Below are 23,269 nucleotides of genomic sequence, written 5' to 3' on the forward strand. Positions count from 1 at the left end.
TCAGTGCTTCAAGTGCTATGGTTTCGGCCATAATATTAACAAATGCACCAGTGCAAATACAGTCTGTAGTATCTGCTCAGGAGAACATGTTTACAGAGAGTTTACCAAAAGGAGCAAACCCAAGTGTGCCCTTTGCGATTGGAAGCATCATGCAGTCTCCCTTAGCTGCTCTGTTAGGATATCCACAGTACAGAAATTTTTGAGAGACAAGAAACTGGCGAATGCCTAGAAAACTACTAAACCAGCACCACCCATGCAGTCCCATGAATCCTTCCCCAATCTACCGAGCTCTGGCCGGGCACCTACTGCCACCTCTACCAACCAGAATATCTGGACTTCCTCCCCTTTCCAACCCCTTCCCCTCCAACCAAACCCTAGCATGCACCAAGCCCAAGGTTCATTCTTCTACCCTATTTCCCCAGGGTCGATCAAAGAAGGAGTAATGAAAGGGACTTTAATGTACATGACGGCCCTTGACATGTCACGGGGCGATGACCAGCTCTGCTCTCCCATCATCAACGAGCTGTTATTAGCAAATGGAGCTTCAGCTATAATCGTCCCAGATAAAGTGCGCTCATTGATGAGTCCCTCATCTCAATCCAAGGTGAATGTACCACAACACCTATACATTAACTCCCCCCTCCCCAACAGGGAAGAAACGACTCTTGCACTTACACCAGTCTCTGCTGCACAATCCGCCGTTATAGATGCTGACCCTAACGACCAATCAGGTTCCACTGCTTCTCTAAGTGCTGTAGCCACTGAGCATCCAGTTCAACAACCTTTGTACCCTTCCAGGACGAGAACCCAATGTCTCCCATCCCCGAGGTGGATTGGTATAATGACCCAGTGCACTTCGAGAACAAGACTGTTGACGTGTCGTTTGAATCAGATGACGAGCCTGATTCGTCAGTAAGTGTAACTAACACAGCAGTATTGATGAAGACCAGCAATTCTGTTCTCATAGAACCACTCAGAACTATAACCCCCACCATTCCCCCATCGAATCGAGCAGAGAGAGCATGCACACTCCAGGTGGCTATAACCTCTGACCACAATACACTGAACGCCGCAACAAAGCATAACATACTAAATAATGGGGGTCACGATTTTACAACTCAACATCCAACACTTCCCCTAGAAACAGAACTATATAACCACAACTCGGACATTATCCTCCTGAATGAGACCGCAGCCAGACCAGACCAATACATCCAGAGGGCTCTACAGTGGATTTGCCGTCCTAATGAAGCAGGGACATGAATTCCATAACATTCATGTGGACGAGGACAGCATCATGGAAATAGAACTGACAACATCACGTGGACGGCTAATAGTGGGAATGGGTTATTCCCCCCCCCCAGAGAGCAATACATAGAATCAATTCCCCTTCACCGGTTACTTAGTAGGAATGCCCCTACAGTCCTAGCAGGGGATTTCAATTCCCATCACCACGCTCTCTTCAACTGCGGCGCCGCTCAGCTACTAGGTGACCTAAAAGGTAAACAGCTATTTAGTATAATGACAGCACGAAACTTATCATTCCAAGGCCCATTCCTTAAGTCATATGTGGGCCCCCACCCAGGAACCCCTGATGTAATACTTACCAACAGAGACTGCAACCTATTCCACTGCAAAATCTCAACAGGTAGCAATGTCGGGTCAGACCACATACCTGTCATAATAAAGCTTCAGACCTCACTCTTCCGCATACCCACCCACCCTAAACCCAACCTAAGAACACTAGGTTTTGACCCCTTCAGGGACTATCGAGAAAATGACCATTTGGGAGCATTGAAATTTTTGTCAAAACAGCACTCTTCAGGCATAGTTCCTTATATGAAGCTGATTGATTGTGGCTGAGCATACAGCATTTGCGTTTGAAATTTTTTAATATGTCTGTATTGCTGAGTAGTGCAGCTCAGTGTTTTATGTACTGTATCAATGTACTCTGCAGTATTTAAAAACATTAACTTTCTCAGTGATTATGCTGGAGCTGCCTCTGCTACTGCCATCTTGTAGATGAATGGTTCAGAGAACCGACATGTTGATAAATTAGACACATGTGCAACTCTTGGGTATCTTTATTGAGGAAACGTTTCGCCACACAGTGGCTTCATCAGTCCATACAAAGGAGAATCTTGAAGAACAGGAGGAGAATGAGGTAATCAGTCCCTCAACCTTGAGTCGATGTGGTCAGTCCATCAATCTTGAATAGAATACGGCATACGTGCTGAGAAGGAGCTTATAAACCGTTGGCAGGAGAGGTGCAGCAGTCATAGGTCGTGTAACATTTGTTCAATGTTGAAGTAGGTCGTGCCCAAGAATTAGGCAAGCGAAGAATTCCCGAGTATTAAGATCCCAAGAAGTTGCAGTGTCTTGGGCACGACCTACTTCAACATTGAACAAATGTTACACGACCTATGACTGCTGCACCTCTCCTGCCAACGGTTTATAAGCTCCTTCTCAGCACGTATGCCGTATTCTATTCAAGATTGATGGACTGACCACATCGACTCAAGGTTGAGGGACTGATTACCTCATTCTCCTCCTGTTCTTCAAGATTCTCCTTTGTATGGACTGATGAAGCCACTATGTGGCGAAACGTTTCCTCAATAAAGATACCCAAGAGTTGCACTTGTGTCTAATTTATCTACTGCCATTTTAATGGACTATGGCATTTTCACCAAGGACGACAAAAGTTAAGTTATTGGACCACAGAAGTTATGAGATGCCAGACACTAATACCGAATGGAGAGACAAGGAAATGAGCTAGCAAACTTAGAAAATATCACATCACTGTCTTTTGATGGTAAGAAGACTTCCACCCATTTAATGACAAAGAATGAGAAGACCAAGAAATGGAGTCCAAAGATAGTGGTGAAGGATCATTACGTCATCTTGGTGGATCCCGACACTGAATATCTCACTCATATGACTCCCAAGTCAGGCCATGGAAAGGAGATTGCCAAGACTATCTGTACATTTCTGGTTGAACAGAATCTAACTCGGCAGTGTTTGTAGTGACGGAACCAACGTAAATGTCGGAGCTGACAATGAAGCCATTCATCATTTTGCAATGTTGCTTGATCATCCACTTCATTATTTCATCTGTCAGCTTCATGGAAATGAGCTGCCATTCTGGGCTGTTTTCTATCATTATGACGGTAAGCCAAGTGGTTCTGAGCACTGAAGAGGTCCCACTGTCAGGCAAATCAAGGATCCTCTGTCTGAGCTGCCAGTTGTTGTTTTCCAGCCAGTCACTCTCACTAATTTCCCTGCTCTGAATGACAAGATGGCAGAGGATCTGTCCTGGGGCAAGAAATACTTGTATAGGATTTGCAAAGGAGTGATGACAGGTGTGGATGATGATGAAGTAACTGCTCTTGAACCAGCTCCACCGTGTGTGTGTCATGGTGGAATACTTTATTATGAAGTAGGATATTTAGGCTGCATTTGGCAACATCAAGACTCAGGAGCTGAAAAGAGTCGTCATTATGATTTTAAAGTTCAGTGCTCCAATATGTTTCCACATCAAGCTGCACCTTATGTCACACACGGTCCACAGAACGTCTTCCAGTCACTGCAGTTTATGAGATATCTCATCAGAGAAGAAGATTGTCCAAAGAAATTCCTACTTTGCTTACACAGATCAGCTGCTTCTTGGTATGTGCGCTGATGAAGACATGACTGTGAGAGACAAAGCTGCCTCAATGATAAGAAAAAATAGAGAAGAGAATCAGCAGACAGAAGAAAGTACTAAGAATTCTGATGAGGATGGAGAAGATTCTGCTGATGCTGTTGACGAGGACTTGTTAATCTACACTGATGATGAGGATGACAGTGAAGATGAAGAGAATGACCATGTGGCTCCTATTGTCAACTCAAGAAAAGTAGTGATTCCCAAACTAAAGTGACAAGCAAACAACTATCATTCTTTGATTGACTGGAAGACTGAGCTTAAAACTGAGCCTCCTTTCATTGCTTGCCTATTAGATCAACAGGCTCTGTTGAGTCCACTGGAGGTGCCCAAGTGGCCAAACAACACTCAAGCTGTTCGGAGAGGAATAAAATTGATGACTGAAGCTTACACTGAAGTGACTGGACAGAAGGCAAGAGATGAGTATGTCAGGCAAAGAATATTTTCACTTATAAGAACATAAGAACATAAGAAAGGAGGAACACTACAGGAGGCCTGTTGGCCCATACTAGGCAGGTCCTTTACAATTCATCCCACTAACAAAACATTTGCCCAACCAATTTTCAATGCTACCCAAGAAATAAGCTCTGATGTGAAAGTCCCACTCAAATATAACCCCTCCCACTCATGTACTTATCCAACCTAAATTTGAAACTACCCAAAGTCCCAGCCTCAATAACCCAACTAGGTAGACTGTTCCACTCATCAACTACCCTATTTCCAAACCAATACTTTCCTATGTCCTTTCTAAATCTAAACTTATCTAATTTAAATCCATTACTGCGGGTTCTCTCTTGGAGAGACATCCGCAAGACCTTATTAATATCCCCTTTATTAATTCCTATCTTCCACTTATACACTTCGATCAGGTCTCCCCTCATTCTTCGTCTAACAAGTGAATGTAACTTAAGAGTCTTCAATCTTTCTTCATAAGGAAGATTTCTAATGCTATGTATTAATTTAGTCATCCTACGCTGAATGTTTTCTAACGAATTTATGTCCATTCTGTAATATGGAGACCAGAACTGAGCTGCATAATCTAGGTGAGGCCTTACTAATGATGTATAAAGCTGCAGTATAACCTCTGGACTTCTGTTGCTTACACTTCTTGATATAAATCCCAGTAATATATTTGCCTTATTACGTACGCTTAGGCATTGCTGTCTTGGTTTAAGGTTGCTGCTCACCATAACCTCCAAGTCCTTTTCGCAATCTGTATGGCTAAGTTCTACATCATTTAACTTATAAGTACTAGGGTTATGGGCACTCCCAAGCTTCAGAACCTTGCATTTATCTACATTCAACTGCATCTGCCACTTTTCTGACCAAGAATAGAGTTTGTTTAAATCCTCCTGAAGTTCCATAACATCTACGTTTGAATCAATTATCCTACCTATCTTTGTGTCATCGGCGAATTTGATCATATCACTAGTAATTCCCTATCAAGATCATTGATATATATTATAAACAACAACGGGCCCAAGACTGATCCCTGTGGAACGCCACTTGTTACAGATCCCCACTCGGATTTAACCCCATTTATGGACACTCTGCTTCCTGTCAGTGAGCCATGACTCGATCCACGAGAGCACTTTTCCCCCAATGCCATGAGCTGCCACTTTCTTTAACAGTCTATGGTGCGGAACTCTATCAAAAGCCTTACTAAAATCGAAGTAAATAATATCAAATTCTTTATCGTGGTCAACAGCCTCAAAAGCTTTACTGAAGAAAGTTAATAAATTAGTTAGACAAGACCGGCCTCTTGTGAATCCATGCTGAGTATCATTAATCAAGCTATGATTATCGAGATGGCTTCTTATAATCTCAGCTATAATTGACTCTAGTAATTAGCCTACAATTGAGGTCAGGCTTATTGGGCGGTAATTTGACGGTAACGACTTGTCCCCTGTTTTAAAAATAGGAATTACATTAGCCATCTTCCACATATCAGACACTACACCTGTTTGAAGAGATAAATTAAAAATATTAGTTAATGGTTCACAGAGTTCCATTTTGCATTCCTTAAGAACCCTTGAAAAAATCTCATCAGGACCCGGCGACTTATTTTGCTTCAGTCTGTCTATCTGCCTCACAACCATCTCACTAGTGACTGTGATGTTACATAATGTATCTTCTTCTAGCCCACTGTAAAAATTAATTACTGGAATATTGTTAGTGTCTTCCTGAATTAATTACTGGAATATTGTTAGTGTCTTCCTGAATTAATTACTGGAATATTGTTATAACTTGTAATAGTTAAAAATTAAATAGTTGATGACTGATATAACCCAGGTACATTTGATTATACAATCTTCACAACCAAAAATGATATAAACCATGTACATTTGATTACTCTGCCAACCAATAAATTATAACTAATTGTAAACATAAGTTACCTTATGTAATTTTCTTATTTACTATTGTTTGCTTAATTATTAGCTGAATTGATACTTTCTCTGTCCATATTACTACCTCATATTTTTTAAATACTATTAATTGATATTACTTACTAAAATTAATAATTAATTACCACTTTTACTATCAGTACAATTTACTCTTAACATTTTTTTTATATTTAATTACCATTACTTGTTTAATTACCATAACCTGTTTTAATACCACATTTACTATCTTAGAGTACTCTTAAATACCTTGTACTGACAAATAACCTCTAGTATAACTACCAGTCCAATATTGAATCCAAATAACTCTTCTTAAAATTTAATACTTGAAATAAACATTACTTTTTCACTTTTTTTTTTTTTGCTCATTAATTTTTTTTTGTAATCATTATTACTTACTAAAATTTTATTAAACACCATATTTACTACCAGTCAATTTTACTTTTGTAAATTAATCATTATTTTATACTTTTCTTAACCTTGTGTTGCCAAATTTTCAAGTTTGTATATTCAATTCCAACCTTTATATTATCCTTTGTACCTGTGTACCTGTGTACCTGTGCACCTGTGTACCTGTGTACCTGTGCACCTGTGTACCTGTGTAACTGTGTGCCTGTGTACCTGTGTACCTGTGTAACTGTGTACCTGTGCACCTGTGTACCTGTGTACCTGTGTACCTGTGTAACTGTGTGCCTGTGTACCTGTGTACCTGTGTAACTGTGTACCTGTGTAACTGTGTACCTGTGTAACTGTGTACCTGTATAACTATGTACCTGTGTACCTGTGTAACTGTGTACCTGTGTAACTGTGTACCTGTGCACATGTGTACCTGTGTACCTGTGTACCTGCGTAACTATGTACCTGTGTAACTGTGTAGCTGTGTAGCTGTGTAGCTGTGTAACTGTGTAACTGTGTAGCTGTGTAGCTGTGTAACTGTGTAGCTGTGTAACTGTGTAGCTGTGTAACTGTGTAGCTGTGTAGCTGTGTAGCTGTGTAGCTGTGTAACTGTGTAGCTGTGTAGCTGTGTAGTTGTGTAGTTGTGTAGCTGTGTAGCTGTGTAGTTGTGTAGCTGTGTAGTTGTGTAGCTGTGTAGTTGTGTAGCTGTGTAGTTGTGTAGCTGTGTAGTTGTGTAGTTGTGTAGTTGTGTAGTTGTGTAGTTGTGTAGCTGTGTAGCTGTGTAGTTGTGTAGCTGTGTACCTGTGTACCTGTGTACCTGTGTACCTGTGTACCTGTGCAACTGTGTACCTGTATACCTGTGTACCTGTGTACCTGTGTACCTGTGTAACTGTGTAACTGTGTACCTGTGTACCCGTGTACCCATGTACCTGTGTACCTGTGTACCTGTGTGCCTGTGTAACTGTGTAACTGTGTACCTGTGTAACTGTGTACCTGTGTACCTGTGTACCTGTGTACCTGTGTAACTGTGTAACTGTGTAACTGTGTACCTGTGTACCTGTGTACCTGTTTACCTGTGTACCTGTGTACCTGTGTACCTGTGTAACTGTGTACCTGTGTACCTGTGTACATGTGCACCTGTGTACCTCTGTACCTGTGTACCTGTGTACCTGTGTAATTGTGTACCTGTGTACCTGTGCACCTGTGCACCTGTGAACCTGTGTACCTGTGTACCTGTGTACCTGTGTACCTGTGTAATTGTGTAACTGTGTACCTGTGTACCTGTGTACCTGTGCACCTGTGTACCTGTGTACCTGTGTACCTGTGTACCTGTGCACCTGTGTACCTGTGTACCTGTGTACCTGTGTACCTGTGCACCTGTGTACCTGTGCACCTGTGTACCTGTTTACCTGTGTAACTGTGTACCTGTGTAACTGTGTACCTGTGTACCTGTGTACCTGTGCACCTGTGTACCTGTGTACCTGTGTACCTGTCTACCTGTCTACCATCTTATTATCATATTATAACCAGGTCATTGCCATTGTTATTTTTTACTTATTATTCTTTTGGTACTTTAATTTGTGAATTTTATTTTGTCAGTTTAAATCTAGTTATACTCTTGTTCTTGTTAACAACCTATATCAGACCTAATGCAATTGTTCTTGTTAACAACCTATATCAGACCCTAGTGCACTTGTTCTTGTTAACAACCTATATCAGACCCTAGTGCAATTGTTCTTGTTAACAACCTATATCAGACCTAATGCAATTGTTCTTGTTAACAACCTATATCAGACCCTAGTGCAATTGTTCTTGTTAACAACCTATATCAGACCTAATGCAATTGTTCTTGTTAACAACCTATATCAGACCCTAGTGCAATTGTTCTTGTTAACAACCTATATCAGACCCTAGTGCAATTGTTCTTGTTAACAACCTATATCAGACCCTAGTGCAATTGTTCTTGTTAACAACCTATATCAGACCCTGGTGCAATTGTTCTTGTTAACAACCTATATCAGACCCAAGTGCAATTGTTCTTGTTAACAACCTGTATCAGACCCTAGTGCAATTGTTCTTGTTAACAACCTATATCACACCCTAGTGCAATTGTTCTTGTTAACAACCTATATCAGACCCTAGTGCAATTGTTCTTGTTAACAACCTATATCAGACCCTAGTGCAATTGTTCTTGTTAACAACCTGTATCAGACCCTAGTGCAATTGTTCTTGTTAACAACCTATATCAGACCCTAGTGCAATTGTTCTTGTTAACAACCTATATCACACCCTAGTGCAATTGTTCTTGTTAACAACCTATATCAGACCCTGGTGCAATTGTTCTTGTTAACAACCTATATCAGACCCTGGTGCAATTGTTCTTGTTAACAACCTATATCAGACCCTGGTGCAATTGTTCTTGTTAACAACCTATATCAGACCCTGGTGCAATTGTTCTTGTTAACAACCTATATCAGACCCTAGTGCAATTGTTCTTGTTAACAACCTATATCAGACCCTGGTGCAATTGTTCTTGTTAACATCCTATATCAGACCCTAGTGCAATTGTTCTTGTTAACATCCTATATCAGACCTAGTGCAATTGTTCTTGTTAACATCCTATATCAGACCTAGTGCAATTGTTCTTGTTAACAACCTATATCAGACCCTAGTGCAATTGTTCTTGTTAACATCCTATATCAGACCTAGTGCAATTGTTCTTGTTAACAACCTATATCAGACCTAGTGCAATTGTTCTTGTTAACAACCTATATCAGACCCTAGTGCAATTGTTCTTGTTAACATCCTATATCAGACCTAGTGCAATTGTTCTTGTTAACAACCTATATCAGACCCTAGTACAATTGTTCTTGTTAACATCCTATATCAGACCCTAGTGCAATTGTTCTTGTTAACAACCTATATCAGACCCTAGTGCAATTGTTCTTGTTAACAACCTATATCAGACCCTAGTGCCCTTTGTTCTTGTTAACAACCTATATCAGACCCTAGTGCCCTTTGTTCTTGTTAACAACCTATATCAGACCCTAGTGCAATTGTTCTTGTTAACAACCTATATCAGACCCTAGTGCACTTGTTCTTGTTAACAACCTATATCAGACCCTAGTGCAATTGTTCTTGTTAACAACCTATATCAGACCCTAGTGCCCTTTGTTCTTGTTAACAACCTATATCAGACCCTAGTGCAATTGTTCTTGTTAACAACCTATATCAGACCCTAGTGCAATTGTTCTTGTTAACAACCTATATCAGACCCTAGTGCAATTGTTTTTGTTAACAACCTATATCAGACCCTAGTTCAATTGTTCTTGTTAACAACCTACATCAGACCCTAGTGCACTTGTTCTTGTTAACAACCTATATCAGACCCTAGTGCAATTGTTCTTGTTAACAACCTATATCAGACCCTAGTGCCCTTTGTTCTTGTTAACAACCTATATCAGACCCTGGTGCAATTGTTCTTCTTAACAACCTATATCAGACCGTAGTGCAATTGTTCTTGTTAACAACCTATATCAGACCCTAGTGCAATTGTTCTTGTTAACAACCTATATCAGACCCTAGTGCAATTGTTCTTGTTAACAACCTATATCAGACCCTAGTGCAATTGTTCTTGTTAACAACCTATATCAGACCCTAGTGCAATTGTTCTTGTTAACAACCTATATCAGACCCTAGTGCAATTGTTCTTGTTAACAACCTATATCAGACCCTAGTGCAATTGTTCTTGTTAACAACCTATATCAGACCCTAGTGCAATTGTTCTTGTTAACAACCTATATCAGACCCTAGTGCAATTGTTCTTGTTAACAACCTATATCAGACCCTAGTGCAATTGTTCTTGTTAACAACCTGTATCAGACCCTAGTGCAATTGCAAGTACCATTTTAATTTGCATTTTTATATTATAAGTTTATACCTAGTTGTACTTTAGCTCATTCTAGCTCAATACATAGACAACACCTAAACTAACTATACCTAGTTGTACTTTAGCTCATTCTAGCTCAATACATAGACAACACTAAATTCATTATATTAGACCTTAGTGCAATTACAAGAGTGAGTCTGGTGCCATTTGTAATTTTTTTTATATAATATTTGCGTGCAGCCAGCAGTAACAGCCTGGTTGATCAGGCTCTGATCCACCAGGAGGCCTGGTCACAGACCGGGCCGCGGGGGCGTTGACCCCCGGAACTCTCTCCAGGTAAACTCCAGGTAATTAGTTTACACCTAGATGTACTTTAGCTCATTCTAGCACAACACATAGACAATATCAATTTCATAATGTTTATTAGTGACTATACTCTATATGACCAAAGTGCTTTAGCGGTATACTTATCCAAACCTCCCACCACTACAGAAATCAGTATTAGAACTCACCACATAATACAGGATATAAACAACCACTATTTAAACCTAAAAGATGAATGATCACGTTGACCCTGATCTAAACCTCCATAATCTAACACACAATCAAAACATATTGGAAAGTAACTGCCTTTATTACACAGCATCACAAGCCAGCACTGACAAGGAAAGGCCTGAGCTTGTTACCACCTGCAGCTCATCAGACTGCCATCCCAACGAGCCCCTTTGAGGCGGGGTAGATGGCAGACCAGAGGCCTAGCCCCGTGAGGGAGGGGAATGTGGCTAGGCCTGGGGACAGTTGGTCCCAAAGATGAGGGGGTACTTATGCCTCCTCCCATGGGAGACTTACGTCTCGAGATACTCCCCAGATAGGGAGCCAAGGCCGGGTCACCACTACTTGGAAAAGACCCGGGCCTGGAGAATACCGGCGAATAATAATAATAAAAAAAAACCAGCACTATCCTGAACACTGCTCAAAGTCTATCATTTCTTAACTACAACATCAGGTCCTTAAGAAAGCACTATGATGACCTCCTGGCACTCCTTGAGTCACTAAAGACACCCTTCTTCTGCATTATTCTTACTGAGACCTGGCTTAAGCAGGACACAATAGATATCTACCCACTACCAGGATACACAGCAATCCACAACTGCAGACCATACCAAGTTGGGGGTGGTACTGAAATCTATTACTCTAACCAGCTATCTTGTATTAGCACTAATTGCTTTAGTGATGAATATGGGGAATACATTTTTGCTAATTTTACTGTAAAAAACCTCAAGACGCCTATAACAATCGGTGCCATATACCGGATATCCCACACAAACATCCCAAACTTCAGTGAGAATCTAAAGTCACTAATAACAGACAAATGAACAAGCACCACCTTCTCTTAGCTGGAGACTTCAATATCAACCTTGGCCTACCAGATGATCAGACTGTAACTGATTTCATCAACAATATGAACAACACACTTCTCATACCAACAATAACTAAACCAACCAGGCTGACTGAGACAAGTGCAACCATAATAGACCACATATGGAGCAATATACTAGCCCCCCTTAAATAAGGGATAATCACAGACTGCACTACTGACCACTACTCAACCTTCCTCTTAACAAACATTAGTAAGCCACCACCCGAATACAACAAAGGTTCATTTAGACTCCATTACGAGGCCTCAATAAGGAATTTCACAGCAGACCTAGAGACTGTTGACTGGCCTACAGAATTCTCCAATGCCAATGGTACTGACGATTGGACAGACATTTTTCTTAACAAAATACTTAGACTATACAACAAACAATGTCCTATAAAAACGAAACAGATCACGAATAAATGGCTCGGTTGCCCATGGCTAACCAGCAGCATTCTGAAATCCATTGAAGAGAAGCACCAATATGAAAACAGTTTCCCAGATTCTGGGGACCCACAAACTGAAAAAAAACAAGAATATTGTCCTAACTAAACCTCATGAAACACCACTGCATCCCATTGATACAGCTAACAAGATAAACGACTTCTTCTCAAACATACGATGTAATCTCGCCAGTAAAATCCCACGTACCAATGCCGTGCCGGGGACTACCTAGATGGGAATTTCCCAAATTCCTTCTATCTTGTACTAACTAAGCCCATGGAAGTCACTGCGATCATAAAGTCACTTAAAGATAACTCGGGGAATCTGTCTCACGTCCCACCATTATTGTACAAGCGAGCGGCCCATGTCCTTTTGCATGCTATTACATTACTTTTTAACAAGTCACTAGAAACTAGCACTTTCCCGACACTACTCAAGACAGCAAGGGTTACACCAGTACATACAGGTGGTGACCCTACAGATGTAAACAACTATAGGCCAATATCAAATTTACCGTTGCTATCCAAAATATTCGAGAAACTCGTTCACAGGAGACTATATTCATTTATAACGTCACAAAACATACTCAACCCCTGCCAATTTGGATTCAGGAAAAATGAAAGCACTAATGATGCAGTTATAAAAATGCTAGACCTGCTTTGCACAGCATTGGAAAATAAGGAATATCCACTAGGAATTTTTATTGACCTAAGAGAAGCGTTTGACACAGCTGACCACGGCATCCTACTCCACAAACTTGACCACTATGGTATAAGAGGCCATGCACTTGCACATTTCAAATCCTACCTTTCTAATAGGTAACAGTATGTCACCATTAGAGACACCGTCTCATCAATACGGCCACTTGATACTGGAGTTCCGCAGGGAAGTGTCCTTGGTCCCCTGCTCTTCCTCATTTACATCAATGATCTTCCAAACATATCCCAACACCTGAAACCCATTCTCTTTGCTGACGACACGACTTATGTCATCTCCCACCCTAATCTTGCAACCCTCAACACCATTGTTAACGAGGAGCTGCTCAAAATATCGACTTGGATGACAGCCAATAAACTTACACTTAACACTTGCAAAACCTACTATATTATGTTTGGTAGCAGAGCAGGTGTTGCGCAACTTAACATTAAGATCGACAACACTCTAATTGCCAGACATAATGCGGGCAAATTCCTTGGCCTATACCTCGACAACAACCTAAATTTCAGCACCCATATCCAACACATAACAAAAAAAGTATCCAAAACGGTGGGGATCATCTCCAAGATACGATTCTATGTGCCGCAAACTGCCCTTCTCACACTATACCATTCACTTACATATCCATACCTCACCTATGCTATCTGTGCTTGGGGTTCATCTGCAGCAACACACCTAAAGCCAATAATAACCCAACAAAACGCCGCAGTAAGAATAATCACTAAATCCCATCCCTGGCAACACCACCCCCACTCTTCATAGATCTAAACTTACTCTCTGTTCAGAACATCTACACTTACTGCTGTGCAATCTATATCTACAGGACCTTAAATTCCAATATTATCCTTGACCTAAAACGCTTTCTTGATAGTGTGAAAGGATCCACAGGCATAACACCAGACACAAACATCTCTATCACATTCCCCGTGTTCGACTAAACCTTTACAGAAATTCAATGTATTTCAAAGGACCTAAAATCTGGAACACCCTACCTGAAAACTCTAGAACTGCAGACACATTCATCACTTTCAAAACTACAGTTAGAAAACATCTTGTCTCCCTGATCCACCCCGACAACTAACTACATGATAACCACTTGGTGGTTCACAATTACACTTACTCACCCACTGACTATAAACCCAGAAATACTAATCTTAATCTTAAAATAATAAATCCTAACCAGTCATAAGTTTGCCTATGATACTCCAATATAGACACTTTGTATTGTGCCAAAACAAAAGCATTCACATTGCTAAACTCACAAATTATGATGTAGTCACTTAGCCTTAATACCATAATCTGTAAGGATTTAATGTTAAGAATTAATCTAAGTCTGCTCGAAATGCCTAGCCATGCTAGGTGTCCTAGTGGCCCTCTCTGTAATTAGTATTTTATAACATGTAAACCACACAATATCCAAATCCTGTAAACCCCACACTGTAACCCTTATAGAGAATAAACTTGATTTGATTTGATTTGATTCAGTGGTGTGTAATTTGACGAAAAGTCGATGATGATGCTGCAGGGTAAATGGGCATGAAATGGTCTGAAATTTTGCACAGAAGTTTGTTGTGACCATACAAATAATGTGTGAAAAGTGCAGCTTGCATCTTTAAAATTTGCATTTTTTTCAGTACTCACTAATGAACATACATTTTTTTTTTTTTGAGAACCAGCCGTTAATTGCAATAGATGAGGCGATCAGATCCCTCCATGATAGAATCACTGAAGCCACCCGGGCTTGCTGCGAATTAACAACATCAAAGACCTACCAGCAGTACAAACTAACCAGAGAGATCAAGAACAAGATGAATAACTACCAAGCTGAGTGTAGAAGACACCACCAAACAGGACAGCCACAAGGGATGTACTACTGAGGTTGAGGAGAGAATAAATCACACTAATCACCCAGCACGAAAGAGAAATATGGAAATATCTTGTCCTACAGGCTAATCAATACAAACGACATTCTGGAGTAAGACACACTTGCTACTGGGGGTTAAACGCACACTCACTCAACTTCTTACACAGTCCTTCACCGACGTAGATGGTGAGAAAGTGACTACCCTTATCGAGGATCCACAAGACCAAGCCAACCTGATGTGTGAAGTGTGGGAGAAAATTCTCTCGCACAACGAAAGTATAAGATTCAACAACAATCACTACCAGTGGGTTAACCAGTGGAGGGATGATAACCGGGAAGACATCCACCCAATACCAGCAATTGATGCAGCTACCCTTGAAATCGAACACCCCCTCACCAGACCAGTTACCCTCAAGGAGATGTGCCAAGTATTAGACAGAATGAGAAATAGGACACCAGGCCCCTCAGGCATAACAGCAAAACAACTAATATTCCTACCTCTCAAAAGCATGATGTCTCTTGTTTATATCTATAAAGCCATCTTGGCGTCTGGACACTTTCCAGTTGCAATTAAGACAGCGAGTATTATGTTCATTGCTAAACCCAACAAAGACAATGGTGAACCTGAAAACTACAGACCTATTTCCTTACTGGAAGTCACTGAACTATTATATGGAGTTCAATCACCTCTTCACTGAAAAGCAGTTTGGTTTCAGGACCCATCGAGGAATTCAATATGCTATTAATATTATCTTCGATGCGGTAAATAAACTGAAGAAAAGGGAGAATTTGGCCTAATTGTAACCAGAGATGTATAAAAGGCTTTCGACAGCCTGTGGCACGACGGCCTCATATTCAAACTTGCCGACCTTCCTGACCACAACTGGACCTTCTCAGGCTCATATAAAACTTCTTATCAGGAAGAATCATCCTCACCCTTAACGGCAAGTCGGCAGAACATTTCACACCGACAGCTGAGTGCCACAGGGCTCGTGCCTCAGCCCCATACTCTTTAGTATATACGTTAATGATCTCCCCCAACCTGAATTCGATGACACCATCATCACCCAACTTGCTGACGATGTCATCCATGTAGTATCTTCCACCCTCATCTTAGGAATCAACAAGCATAGAAGAGTAATAAAGAAAATGAATGCAGAACTACGAAGAACAGCCAACTAGGAGAAAAAATGTTGAATCACGACCAATCCAGAGAAAGTCCTCATCAGCACCATCGGGTACCTTGCAACAGCTATTGACAAGAAAGGAGGTATCTCCATCAGAGGTACACCTATCACTATCAGAATCCCGAATAAGATCCTGGGATATAAGATCGACAGATTTCTCTACTAAACATCTCATATCTCCAAAAATGTGAACCTAGCAAAAGTCCGCCTCAGCCAACTATTAAGGCGTCATGAGTTTTTGCCCACCATGAGGCAGGCCAAAGCAGCATGGGTTCGAGTCCTTGGCTAGTCGAAGTGTTGTTATTGATCAATACCACTCGTTTCGTGGTGACAATAATATATATATATATATATATATATATATATATATATATATATATATATATATATATATATATATATATATATATATATATATATATATATATATATATATATATATATATATATATAGTGAGTGCAAAACGAAAGCCTGTAATTGTTTTACATGATGGTAGGATTGCTTGTGTCCTTTTTTCTGTCTCATAAACATGCAAGATTTCAGGTACGTCTTGCTACTTCTACTTACACTTAGGTCACACTACACATGCATGTACAAGCATATATATATGTATATATACACATCCCTCTGGGTTTTCTTCTATTTTCTTTCTAGTTCTTGTTCTTGTTTATTTCCTCTTACCTCCATGGGGAAGTGGAACAGAATTCTTCCTCCGTAAACCATGCGTGTTGTAAGAGGCGACTAAAATGCCGGGAGCAAGGGGCTAGTAACCCCTTCTCCCATATAAATTACTAAATTTAAAGAGAGAAACTTTCGTTTTTCTTTTTGGGCCACCCTGCCTTGGTGGGATACGGCCGGTTTGTTGAAAAAAAAATATATATATATATATATATATATATATATAAAAAAAAATATATATATATATATATATATATATATATATATATATATATATATATATATATATATATATATATATATATATATATATATATATATATATATATATATATATATATATATATATATATATCAGTTACTTGTACAACATTTGGGTATCATGATTGTAAAAACATATATGTTAGCCCACGTTTATCAAAATTTATGAGGTAAATGAATCATATCCAGGCTAATGGACAGATTACCTCAAATTTCTCCTTGTCTTCAACCTCTCTTCCCTGTAACGTACTGATAAAGTTTCTCAAATGTTGCACAAGTGTCTAATTTTTTCATTCTCTTTCTAATCAATTATTATAGTGACCGAAGCACATAGTTTTGCACATTATGAAAAAACAGAAAAATCCTTAATATTTAAAGTATCGACTTACTAGAAGTTAGAAACCCATCAAAATTGCTATCGTTATTATATTAATGGTGTTTCTCTTGCAAACAGTTTCTTCAGAGAGAGCTGAATGCCAGTAACCTTCCTGAGATATACGACACTGCTGCTCTTCTGAAGGACATCACTCTCCTTAATAAGTGCACTCAGGTACATACAACATTTTTTTTTTAAATCTAAATACACATATGGACATGCACCAAGGAATAGTCATAATAATTTATTCTGACGATATCTGAAGGCAGTATTTAAGAATGTATGAAGAGATTCATCTGAGCACTACTTAGAACCTTCTGGATGTATGGTAGTTTAAGCTGACGAATGAACACATTTGACTTCTATATTAATTGGAAGGTTTACATATAATTTCATTGTTTTATATGTGTACTATCCATTAGCACAACGAAATCTCTTATGTTATCTCTTACGACAGTGATTAGATGTAGCTTAGGTCTGGCTATTAGTTTCTGTTTCATGCAGTCTGTAAACCTCGGAGGTCCTCTCTATCCTACCCCAAATATGAGGGATAAGGGGATGGGACACATGGGTGATGAAGGGAGGACAAATGAAAAGAGATGAGAGAGAGAGACAAAAAGAGATTGAAAATATCATCAAAGAGAAGAGGAGGACCTTACCAAGGTGACATATTTTCAGTGAAAAGTGGGATACTCGAGGGGTAAAAAACGGTCATTGAAATTCATTTTTAGGACAGAATCAGTGTGAAACAGGATTCTGCAGCAGAAACCACAGCTAAAGGAAATAACAAAATAGCAGTGGGTGTACCTTAACCAAGACAGAATGCAAAAAATGACTGAAACTGAGAGAGACGATACAGAGATGCAAGGGTGGGAAAAAGAGACATGGCTAGAGATGATTAGGGGCACCCAGAGTCGGCAGGATGAGCAAGCACAAGTACCCACAGAACCAATAACAGAAAACCTCAGCCAAACAAATTAACCCAAGATGAACCACACTCAACACTCACAGCTCTCTGGGCACAAACTCCACCTATACAACAGCCTCCCATAGTTTCCTGCCAGGTCTCTCACTCCCCTAGCCCTCACAAACTTCTCAGAATACAGTTTTGGTAAAGAAGTTTGGGGTATGGTACACCAACAAAGATGGTAAAACAAATAAGTGGCACAAAAGAATCATGGAGGCATCCTCAGACATCATAGCACTCATGGAAACCAAACTCATGAGAATAACAGATGCAACCTTTCCAACTGGATACCAGATCCTGAGGATAGATAGAGGGAACAAAGGGAGTGAGGGGAAGGAGTCGCACTGCTCAATAGAAACCATTGGAGTTTTCATGAGTTGAAGGAAGTGGGCAGAATGGAAGCAACAGACTAAATAATAGGATCACTTCAGGCTGAGGGTCCCAAGGTAGTGATTGCAGTGATAAACAAATTGCCACAGAATAGCAGGAGGCCAAGACAAGAGTACAATGAAAGCAACAGTGCAATGGTTGACACACTAGCTGAGGTGGAAAGAAGGGCCCACATAGGCAGGGCAAATTAACTAGTTGTGGGTGTTTTCAGTCAAAAAAAGATAGACTGGGAAAACCTGGAGCCCCATGGGGGACCAGAAACATGGAGCACCAAGGTGATGGAGGTGGTACTGGAAAACCTCATCCATCAACAAGTCAGGGACACTACCAGTAAGGCCGGACCTCATAATCACCTCGAGTAGTTCAGACATTGGGGACATCACATACCAAAAGCCCTTCTGAGTTAGTGATCACGTGGTCCTGACCTTCAAATACAATGAAGAATGAAAAGTGGAAAATGAAGCAGCATGAGCAGCACAGGATAAACCAAATTTCCAAAGAGGGGACTACACAGGCATGAGGAATTTCCTGCATGGGGTACTGTATGAAAGAGAACTGGCAGGAAAAACAGTAAATGAAATAATGGAATACATGATCACAAAACGCAAGGAGGCAGAGGCAATGTTTCTACCCAAGGGTAATAGAAATGATGGGAAGACCATAACGAGCCCTTGATTCACCAAAAAGGTGTATAGAAGCCAAAACTAACTGTGCTAGAAAATAGAAAAAGTATAGAACACAAAGCACTCAGGAAAATAAGGAGACTAGCTGAATAGCCAGAAACGAATGTGCACGGATAAAGAGGGAGGCCCAGTGACAATACAACAATACCATAGCTTCGAAAGCCAAATTTGGCCCAAAGCTGTTGTACAGCCACATCAGGAGGAACACAATAATCAATGACCAGGTAATCAGGCTTAAGAAGGAAGGAGATGAGATCATAAGAAACGACCAAGAATTATATGAAGAGCTGAACACGAGATTTAAAATGGAAGTATTTTCAGTGGACACAGAAAGGAGTCCCGCAAACCATTATGGTAGAGTATGCCAACAGGTGTTGGACACACTACACACAACTGAAGACAAGTTGAAGTGGCTGCTAAGTGAACTGGATACCTCAAAGGAGGTGGTACCAGACACCATCTCTCCATGGGCCCTGAGAGAGGGAGCAGAGGCACTGTGTGTGTGCCACTAACAACAATCTTCAACAGGCTACATATGCTGTATTCCACACTTCTAGGCAACTACCTGAGGTGTGGAATACAGCAAATGTAGTCCCAATTTTTAAGAAAGGAGACAGAAAAGCAGCATTAAACTATAGACCAGTGTCACTGACATGTATATTATACGGTGTCATGGAGAAGCTTATCAGGAAAACCTAGAAAGGAATGAACTTATATACAATAACCAGCACGGTTTCGGTGAAGGGAAATCCTGTGTCCCAAACTTACTGGAGTTTTACGGCAAGGTGACAGAAGTAAGAAAGGGGAGAGAGGTAGACTGCATTTTCCTAAACTATAAGAAGGCTTTCGACACAGTTTCACACAAGAGATTAGTGCAGAAGCTAGAAGAGCATGCAGGAATAACAGGAAAGACACTGCAGTGGATCAGAGAATACCTGACAGGAAGGAAACAATGAGTGGTGATTAGTGACAAAGTGTTAGAGTGGGTGCATGTGACGAGCGAGGTCGCACAATTGTGAGTCCTAGGGCCGGTGCTGTTTCTGGTAAATGTGAATGACATGACGGTTGGGACAGTTCCAGAAGTGTCTCTGTTTGGAGACGATATAAAGCTAATGTCGATAATATGAACAGATGAGGATCAGGTAGGACTGTAAATGGATCTAGACAAGCTGCAGGCCTGGTTCAACAGTTGGTTCCTGAAGTTTAACACTTCCAAGTGCAAAGTCGTGAAGATTGGGGAAGGGTAAAGAAGACTGCAGACGGGGTATAGGCTATGGGGACAAAGGCAGCAAACCTGACTCAAGGAAAAGGATCTTGGGGTGAGTATCATACCGAACACATCTCCTGAGGTATACAACAACTGAATAACTGCTGCAGCTTATGGGAGCCTGAGTAAGGAGTCATTCAAGAGACTGTATACTATGTACGTCAGGCCCATGTTGGAGTATGCAGCACCAAAATGGAAACCACATCTGGTCAAGCACTTAAAGAAATTAGAAAAAGGGCAAAAGTTTGCAATGTGACTAGTTCCGGATCTCAGGGTTATGTACTACAAGGAGAGGTTAAAATCAACCTGATAACACTGGAAGACAGAAGGGATAGAGGGGACATGGAAACGACATATAAAACACTGAGAGGAATTGACAAGGTGGAAAGAGACAGTGTTTCAGAGATGGGACACAGCAACAAGGGATCACAACCAGAAGTTGAAAACTCAGATGAGTCACAGTGATGTTAGAAAGTTTCTGATCAGCCATATTGTTGTTTTGAAGAGAAATAATCTGGAAATTAATGCATTCTATCTACCTGGAGGGTATTCTGGGGATCAATGCCCTCATGGCCCGCTCCATGACCAGGCCTCCTGCTGGATCACGGCCTGATCAAAGAAGCTGTTACTGCTGGCTGCACGTAGTCCAGCGTAAGAACTACACCCCGGCTGATCTGGCACTGAATTTAGGGGCCTGGAGCTGTGATTCGACCCCTGCATCCACAAAAGGTGACTACAAATAGGTAAGTACACACACAAACACTTATATATATATATATATATATATATATATATATATATATATATATATATATATATATATATATATATATATATATATATATATATATATATATATATATATATATATATATATATATATATATATAGATATATAAAAATTGGGGTCCACCTCTGGTGTAAATTGTGGGACCCATACATACGCATGCGCACACATAACCGATAATCCTGTTCCTGATCCATCTCTCTCTCTCTCTCCCCCCATCCCTCAATCCCTCTCCCCTCTCCACACACACACACACGCACACCTTAATAAGGAATCGTTCAAGACACTGTACACTGTGTATGTTAGGCCCATACTGGAGTATGCAGCACCAGTCTGGAGCCCACACCTGGTCAAGCACGTCAAGAAGTTAGAGAAAGTACAAAGGTTTGCAACAAGGCTAGTCCCAGAGCTCAAGGGAATGTCGTACGAGGAAAGGTTAAGGGAAATCGGACTGACGACACTGGAGGACAGAAGGGTCAGGGGAGACATGATAACGACATACAAGATACTGCGGGGAATAGACAAGGTGGACAGAGATAGGATGTTCCAGAGAGGGGACACAGGGACAAGGGGTCACAACTGGAAGCTGAAGACTCAGACGAGTCACAGGGACGTTAGGAAGTATTTCTTCAGTCATAGAGTTGTCAGCAAGTGGAATAGCCTAGCAAGTGAAGTAGTGGAGGCAGGAACCATACATAGTTTTAAGAAGAGGTATGACAAAGCTCAGGAAGCAGAGAGAGAGAGGACCCAGTAGCGATCAGTGAAGAGGCGGGGCCAGGAGCTGAGTCTCGACCCCTGCAACCACAATTAGGTGAGTACAATTAGGTGAGTACACAGACACAGACACACACACACAGACACGCACACACACATACGCACACACTCACACACACACACACACACACACACAGTGCACACAACCGAGGAAGAAGTGAAGAGGCTTCTGAGTGAGCTAGATACCTCAAAGGCAATGGGGCCAGATAACATCTCCCCATGGGTATTGAGAGAGGGAGCAGAGGCGCTATGTGTACCCCTAGCAACAATATTCAATACATCTATCGAAACAAGGAGATTGCCTGAGGCATGGAAGACAGCAAATGTAGTCCCAATCTTTAAAAAAGGAGACAGACATGAAGCATTAAACTACAGACCAGTGTCACTGACATGTATAGTATGCAAAATCATGGAGAAGATTATCAGGAGAAGAGTGGTGGAACACCTAGAAAGGAATGATCTCATCAACAGCAGCCAGCATGGTTTCAGGGACGGGAAATCCTGTGTCACAAACCTACTGGAGTTCTATGACATGGTGACAGCAGTAAGACAAGAGAGAGAGGGGTGGGTGGATTGCATTTTCTTGGACTGCAAGAAGGCGTTTGACACAGTTCCACACAAGAGATTGGTGCAAAAACTGGAGGACCAAGCAGGGATAACAGGGAAGGCACTACAATGGATCAGGGAATACTTGTCAGGAAGACAGCAGCGAGTCATGGTACGTGGCGAGGTGTCAGAGTGGGCACCTGTGACCAGCGGGGTCCCGCAGGGGTCAGTCCTAGGACCAGTGCTGTTTCTGGTATTTGTGAACGACATGACGGAAGGAATAGACTCTGAGGTGTCCCTGTTTGCAGATGACGTGAAGTTGATGAGAAGAATACACTCGATCGAAGACCAGGCAGAACTACAAAGGGATCTGGACAGGCTGCAGACCTGGTCCAGCAATTGGCTCCTGGAGTTCAATCCCACCAAGTGCAAAGTCATCAAGATTGGGGAAGGGCAAAGAAGGCCGCAGACGGAGTACAGTCTAGGGGGTCAGAGACTACAAACCTCACTCAAGGAAAAA

The 23,269-nt window shown here is 41.0% G+C and overlaps 1 protein-coding gene across 1 annotated transcript in view; it reads left to right on the plus strand.

Annotated features, from left to right (window-relative positions):
- The window catches only part of LOC128686490 (BTB/POZ domain-containing protein 6-like), a 104,406-nt gene that overhangs the window by 13,953 nt on the left and 67,184 nt on the right, over positions 1-23,269 (plus strand). The window contains exon 2 of the mRNA XM_070094260.1: positions 17,414-17,509. Coding sequence (XP_069950361.1) covers positions 17,414-17,509 — 96 coding nt within the window. The remainder of the gene's footprint in view (positions 1-17,413; positions 17,510-23,269) is intronic.

This window comes from Cherax quadricarinatus, chromosome 45 (assembly GCF_038502225.1).
Source record: "Cherax quadricarinatus isolate ZL_2023a chromosome 45, ASM3850222v1, whole genome shotgun sequence".
Lineage (NCBI taxonomy): Eukaryota > Metazoa > Arthropoda > Malacostraca > Decapoda > Parastacidae > Cherax > Cherax quadricarinatus.